General features: G+C 56.2%; 2 protein-coding genes across 2 annotated transcripts in view; one reads left to right on the top strand and one right to left on the bottom strand.

The window, feature by feature from the left end:
- Positions 1 to 1245: 1245 nt before the first annotated feature.
- Positions 1246 to 3343, bottom strand: VOLCADRAFT_87333 (uncharacterized protein; the record flags this gene model as incomplete). Its single annotated transcript, XM_002947027.1, has 5 exons — positions 1246 to 1308; positions 1539 to 1641; positions 2343 to 2539; positions 2899 to 3038; positions 3166 to 3343. The coding sequence occupies 5 exons, from the start codon at positions 3341 to 3343 to the stop codon at positions 1246 to 1248; spliced, it is 681 nt and encodes a 226-aa protein (XP_002947073.1).
- Positions 3344 to 5964: 2621 nt separating this feature from the next.
- VOLCADRAFT_33849 (uncharacterized protein) overlaps positions 5965 to 7442 on the top strand; it is a gene marked incomplete at both ends in the record, with an annotated part of 2042 nt that continues 564 nt past the window's right edge. Inside the window, 4 exons of the mRNA XM_002947162.1 lie at positions 5965 to 6038; positions 6347 to 6394; positions 6744 to 6946; positions 7136 to 7257. Coding sequence (XP_002947208.1) covers positions 5965 to 6038; positions 6347 to 6394; positions 6744 to 6946; positions 7136 to 7257 — 447 coding nt within the window. The remainder of the gene's footprint in view (positions 6039 to 6346; positions 6395 to 6743; positions 6947 to 7135; positions 7258 to 7442) is intronic.

The raw sequence follows: 7442 nt of genomic DNA, 5'->3' as shown, positions 1-7442 counted from the left end.
TAACCTCTGCCAGCCGCCTGCCTAAGTATGTATGCTAGACTGGTGGCTATTGCTGAACCCTCTGTCTTTACGGATGTGTCGGGCGACTGGACGAAGCAGAATTCCAGACGGCACAAAGACGGCCGTACAATTGGGTATCGCGCAGCCGGGTGTGCCGTACCCGCTCCCGATGGTGGACGGAGCAGTGAGGTGGTGGTCAAGCCCCTTTGCTGCATGAAACCGCAACAGAAGATTGGTAGCAGGAAGGTCGTGTCGCTGAGCAACTTACTTACGCAGTGTGCGCCTGTGCGTCCAATGCCAGCGACGGTGATTGTTAGCACCGGACTTCCAATACATTTTCGAAAATGTCCTCGCCTTGGATACAACATCCACATAACCTACTCGCTGCAAACGTCTTGAAGGAAACCCTAAAACCCACAACGCAGTAAGTCGACATAAGTCACCCGCGTTGATACGCACCCAAGAGAGGGTTTCGCCTTGGCTGGCGTGTCACCCGGACTCCTCTTCTCTTCCCCCCCCTATAACACGAAACAGAGAGCCTGGGGTAAGCGTGCAGAGAACCGCACGTGCGACATGCGCAACAACACAACAAGCAAACCCCAGCTGCCCCCTCTCGCCATCAAGCTACACGGGAATATTAAGCCAAGCGTACACAACGTACGTCGAAACAGTAGAGTCATTCTCTTTACCATCCCCGCCATTTCCTCCGCGCGGGTCAGATCATTATAACACATATACCGTCAGCCAGTCTACGACCGCTGCGACCGGCGGGCGAGAAGGCAAATGGTTAAATGCAATCATTGCAAGCCGCGAATAATGTTCAAATAAAGAAATGCAGTCCAACGTCGAAACTGAAGCCAACCCAGTTGCCGCGCACCCCACCATCCTCCCCACCCCAGCGAAGCTCTGCTGCTGCTGCTGTCCAGCTACCGCAGTGCACCCAGCAGAATCAACCAGCGAGGTTGCTCGGCGATGGCTAACCCACCAAGGACGCGTATCCCTTAGTTAAAGTGAGAACAGACTGCGCTCTTTACTCGTCAGCAGCGGTAGTTCCACATCCTGACAACATCAACGGCCACTCCCACTCTCACGGCATCCCCCTCCCCCCTCCCACGACGCCAGTCAACCCCCCCGCCCCACACACATAAGCTGCTTTCCCTCATGGGCGGGGAGGGGAGGTAAGTATCGGTTCGGACCAACACTGCCCGGGCCCCCAACCCTTTCCCCCCATCCAGTTTGGCTCTCCTAATAGAGCATTAAGAGAGCGAACGTCGAGTACGCCAGCAGGCAGGGGTACATAATGATGCCCTGTGCAGTGAAAACAGGCACGGGGGGTCATAGGTGGAATGAGACGCAGAGAAGAACGAGATGCGCATGTGTGGGTATCCTGACGGACCTATAGGATTCGGGGTGTGCATGCCCCGCTAGACCCCCCAGGGGAGAGTGGTACCAGAGTACATGGCCAGCATGCAAAAGGAGGCGCAAAAGGAAGCCAAGATCGGCCCCCGAAATCCTAGAGGCGGCGGCGGATGCCTTACCCTGAGCTCCCCTAGTGGCGGACATCTCCGGGCGAAGATGCGCGATGCCGTGAGCGCCGCCCACACCGTGCAGAGCACCGCCGCCACTAGCGACAGCGGACCCCTGCGCAGTGGCACCCAAAACTACAAGTCAGCCTGGAGAAACCAACCCTTCAAAACCCCGAACCAAGATGCAAGACACACAAACGTGCGGCCCAATGAGCTCAATAGTGCTTTGGGAGGCGCTGCATTTGCTGTGCGGATATCCTTACTGCTTCGGAAGCCCGCGGCAGGAATCCGTCTGCCTGGTCTGAAACTACAAGGAGTACAAAACTTTCTGGGGCCCCTGCTGCAAAGCCACCGCAGTCAAGGGCCTATGGATGAACTGGGCCTCTGGCGAAGCGAGTGGAATGACATCAGCGGGGTGCATGTGGAATATGGCACGTGGAAATGACGGAGCTAGAAAGTGGTACTCCGATTGATCCTACACGGCTAAGTGATGCAGTGGCCGCGGGATGGAGAAGCCCTGCGCTCCGCTGCACGATACCACCCCTGTGTGACCCAAATCGCCCACTCGCCCATCTCCCCGCCGCAACCCGTGAACCCTAATGACGCCCCTTCCCTCTTTAATGCTCCTCTGCAGCTGTCGTAACGATGACGATAATATTTTGTGTGGTGCATGGCACGGGAGGTTGTGGCTACATCGCAATCCACGTGCCAGAGGTGGCAGCATGACTCGGGGGCATCCATTACCCGCGAGATAATGTCGGTTCACGTAAAAAAACACCGCGGATCAGATTATTAAAGCAACCCCCCCGTACCCACTTGGGTATGAGGATGGCCATTGCATTGTACACCACGAGTGGCAACATGCTGTAACCCACGACACAGCAGCAGCCGTACAGGTCCAGATTCTTGGCCTCAGCGCCCTCCGAGCCCACCAGCTGCCGAAGCATGAACCAGAGCATGATGGAGAAGACGACACCCCACCCTAGAGTGACACCAAAATGGAGCTTGCCCATCTGCGGGTTCGGCAGGGATGGTGCATTGAGAGCTTGCAACACGGCCCTTTGCAAGGCAGGCAGGGTGCGGGAGGGGCCATGGGGTTGAGTAAATGGGAGCTCCGCCCGGATGGCTGTCGGGTTGTCCGTCGTGAGATGAGAGTCCACTAACGCAAGTAGGGAGGAGAGGGGCAGCGAAGGGAGGCAGCTCTGTGTCTTTGTGTGGTTGGGACGGGACTGTATGCTTATGGTGAAAGAGAGGTTGAAGGGCATGATTCCAACCCTCCTCCCTTCACGGAAATATATTCGGGAGGACATGGCGGGGTCTGGTCGGTTGGACCAACGCTGACCCAGGCGGCATGTAACCCGATGTAACCCACCAGGAGTTGCAGACCAGCTAGCACAAAAACAAAGATGAGGGCTCCACCCATATCTAGATCGTCCAAATATCGTGAGTTGAACCGCCAGAGCAACACCGCGCGGGTCTTCAAAAAGATCGCCCCGATGTCAATACCAAGTTCTGCCGCAAACGGTTGAGCGAGACAGGGTTTTTCACTTACGACGACCAAGAAAAGATTATGCGTTTATGCTGACGCGGACATTATCGCACAGCTATAGGGTAACAGAGGGGGTTGTCCGGCACAAACCTTCAAGAAGCGGGGGCTCATCCTCATAGGCATTGCCGCTGGCACCCCCGTATCCAGATCCAGGTGCAGAGTACGCCCCATAGGAGCCGTATGTTGTTGCTCCACTTGAACTAAACCACTCCACACCTCCCGGTTGACCGTAAGCATTACCCTGGGGCTTCATGCCCCAATCAGCCATTTTGTTTCACGCCTATCCCGGTAACCTCGTTGCGCGTAGAAGTTGGGCCCTTCAATTGTGATGTTGCACTTAACTTTGGAGCGAAAAGTGCACACTGTAAGGCCAGGAGGAAGCAACCCGTGTAATACTTCGATGCGCTACTTAACAAAATGATAGCGGCGCTAAGAAAGGTTCTGTTGAGAGCTTCGGCAAGAAAGCTTGTGTTGTCAATCTTAAGTGCGCGATGTATGCATATCTCAAAAACCTTTAATTTTCACTGGGTGGGCGAGAATACACAACCACCCTTAGCAAAAAGCCAAGAAATTCGTTGTTAAGCCGTACCACCTGACAACGGTCATGCCAATGCTGTGCTGAGGTTACAAGCATATCTCACAACAGGTATTATAGGATCGACCTGCGTAAACATCCATGACATAAAACTAACCGGATCAGCGCGCATGCTTTTTAGGACGCCATAAACATAAACTTCTGCAAGACTAGACCACGTTATTGATGACTCCAGATGAGGCGCTTGCAGCCGTCGCCGCGACGGAAGTACCTAACAAGCCAACTGAGGCTGACCTGGAGGTGGCAGGCCTGACAACAGGTAACCTGTTGCTCTCGGGGTGCTGTGCCTTGGTTTCTGTGCGCCTCAGAAGTACAACCATGGAATGACATTAAAAAGCTTGTGTAAATCACAAATCTGTATGGTATGGTCAAAAGTCAAATTGCATGCGTCCAACGTCGGTTTTCGCGTGAGCCACGGCAGTAGCACTATCCAAAGTCTCGCGAACTTCCTGCTCGACTTCAACTTCATTCAACTTAACACCAATCTGAATCCCACAACACAGAGCCAGCCAGATCCTCACATTTACCTTCACACAAGGCTCTAGTTTCCTTACGCAAGGGCTTCCCTGCAAAGGCACATGCTGCTGCATCACGCTGAGTCCCTGTGCGCCTGTACGGGGGGATTATGGCATTTCCAAAGGGCAAGCAACGGCAGCAGAAGCGCAAACCAGCGGGAAGGCTCCTGCTTCCCGAATACATAAGCACACGTACATACATGCATACATACATACATACATACTACATACATACATACATACATACATACATACATACGTACGTACATACATACACACACGCGCAAGCGGATGGGTGTGCATTTACATTCATTAGTACTACACACCCACGTTTATTGCCTTCCGTCGCGGGCGGGGGGGTCCGGTGATGGCGACAGCGCCGCGGCCCGCCTGAGTGCCTCTCCCGTACATGGACCAAGAGGCCGGACCCGACCGCTGTGTCCACCTGTGTGCATGTCTGTCCACCTCGCCGATATCCGTCCGCCCACCACCTACCTGTTCCATCACATCTGAGCCTCTACCCCACCTACTCCCCGCGCCTCCCTGTCCTAACCACGCGGGGCCCCCCCTCCCCGCCCCGCACCTCTTTCCTCCCGGGCCCGCCTCCCCACCACCACATACACACACACACACACACACACACACGCGCGCGCACGCCGCCAGGTGTTTTGGTCCTCCTGGCGGCCTTATGGAGCCTACTGGGCCACCATCTGAGCTCCCGGTGGGGGAAAGGGGGGGAAGGAGGGGGGTGTAGCGTGTGTGTATGTGTGTTTCATGTCGGGCACGGTGAGCCGTCCGTCACCATGTGGCGGGGACTGGGCACCTGGAACAGCTGGAAGGGATGGTGGGGAGGACGCGCCTCGGGTGACGTGTGGCCCCTAGGAGCGCCTCCCCCTCCCGCACCCCCTCCGTCACACTCCCAATCCCCGGCCCTCCCTCCCTGGCTCGTACGGCACCCACACAGCGAAAGCAAGCTATTGCCTGTTGTCCCTGCTCCCCCGCCTTCCTCCTCACATTCGTACATACACACAGATTTTTACATCCCTCCGTCCCCCTCCCCCCGCCCCGCCTTTCGGCGTCCTGCTCCCCTCAGCTCCCGCTATCTGAACGAGAGCGGTACGGCATGCCTTCTGGGCCTTACCGCGGGGTTGGGTCTCCTGGCCTGGCGGGACACCTCCAACGCGGGGCTGGTGAATGAGCTGCTCCGGTTCAACAGCGCGGCCTTCTTCACGTAAGAGGGATAGGGGGGAGGGGGTGCGAGGTACAGATGCATATACAGTAGATACAGCCCAGCCCGTCTGCACACACTGCTGCAACTGCATGTCAACGACCTCAATCTTACCAGACCAGGCACGACGACTACACGACTATAAATGTCGGTCACGTGATAATGGGCCTTACTTCCGGCACCACGGGACTTCATTCATTAGGACTCACTCAGTGGGGCCAATTTCGGACTTTGGACGCCTTCCGGCAGTTCATTTTTTTCTATGTTTCTCCGCATGAATTGACGATTTTCCCCTAACTATGAGGTTTTTTCTTTTCATCAATCGTCTGTGCTTCGTCGTACCCCCGAACCACTTGACGTCCGTGTCCCCTGCCGTTGCTCTTTTCACGGATGTAACAACTGACACCGTTTTGGAGTATGCGCCCCCTTTCGCACCAGTCCCCACCCCGACCACCCGCCTTGACCCCGACCCCTACCCCATACCCGGTTTCCCCCCACACCTACATACATACATGCGCACATGCACATACACACACGCTAGCTATCTCCTCCCCCCGGTCATATTTAACGCGGGACTCTCCGTGGAGCAGCGCCTCTTCTTCAGTAACCTGCCGTCGATACTTAGGTATGTGTATGTATGTATGTATGCATGTATGACTTAGATTACACTGTGGGCCGCGAGAGCCGGGGGCCGAAGCCGAAACACAGCGCAAGGGTCGGGAGCACACAGCACAAGTCGGTTAGCCTTGTGTGCTCCCGACCTGTGTATGTATGTATGTGTTTTGGGGGACGCTCGACATTACCACCACCACCACCCAGCCATACCGACTGGCGCCCTGCTACTGCTACTGCTACTGCTGCTGTTTGGACCTCACCCTTGTGCCGCCACATCATTGCCCGTAACGCCAACCACCGGCACCCCCGGTACAACAGTTTTGGCGTACTTGGCACCTTGGTGTCGTTCGTACTGATGTCGGCTGCGTTGTACAGCCTGGGAGGCACGACATTCGGACTAGCTGCGGAGGTAAGTACGTCGTCTGTGCCTGTGTGTGTATGTGTCTATGTATGTATGTATGTATGTATATATGTACTGTGTGAATCTCTAGGAGGTGATGGGGACGCGGGTTCTTCATCCTTGGGCTCCGGTACTTTTAAGTGTCGTACAAGTAGTTACCCCCTGTCTCGCCTCTCCCGGCACACGCATACATACATACACACACGCACATACACATAACCCCCGCCTCCTGCGGCCCCCCTCTCCCCCCCGCTTAGAAGTCGCTAAGCAGTTTCGGACCTCCTAAACACGCCGGCAGCAGTTCACTCCCCCCAGAACCTCACGTCTGTTCCCCTTTACCCCCCCCCCCCCCAAGGACTGTTTGGCTCTGGGTGCGGTGTTCGCCGCCACGGACTCTGTGGCCGTGCTGGGTTTACTCGACCCCCGCACCAACCCCCAGCTCTTCAGCCTGGTGTTCGGGGAGGGTATCGTCAACGATGCCACCAGTGTCGTACTGCTGGGGGCTCTGGCGCGGATGAGTCAGCAACAGCAACAGCAGCAGCATCCTCTTCCGCCAGGAGGGAGGGGAGGAGGGCAGGGGGAGGAGGAGGGGGTGACGCTGCTGGTGCTGGTCTGGCGGTTGATGTGGAACTTCGGGTGAGTTCCCCCTCCTTTCCTCCCCCTCCCCCCTCCCCCTCCCCCCTCCCAAAAGGGGTTTGTCTCCCCAGTCAAAAGTCATTCCTGGGGAATAGCTCTCCTCTCTCCTTCCCCCCCTTTCCCCTTCCCCCTTTTCCCCTCCACCAAAAAGCTCGGTGGTGTCCTCCTCCGGGAGGTGTGTATGTGTGTGTGTGTGTGGACACGCTTTGCCGAGGTTGGGAATAACTCACAATCCCTGAAGCGTCCCCCCTCCTATTAACCCTCACCCCCACCCCAGACCCTTTTGAGCTGTTTGTTTTCATAACAGTAACTTTTGACATCATTGTTGTGCAATCCCGCTCTACCTGCCCCCCTTAACCCCTCCCCTTAACCCCCCTG

This window comes from Volvox carteri (genome assembly GCF_000143455.1).
Source record: "Volvox carteri f. nagariensis unplaced genomic scaffold VOLCAscaffold_5, whole genome shotgun sequence".
NCBI lineage: Eukaryota > Viridiplantae > Chlorophyta > Chlorophyceae > Chlamydomonadales > Volvocaceae > Volvox > Volvox carteri.
The sequence above is the reverse complement of the archived record's forward strand: the minus strand, read 5'-3'. Positions and strand labels throughout refer to the sequence as shown.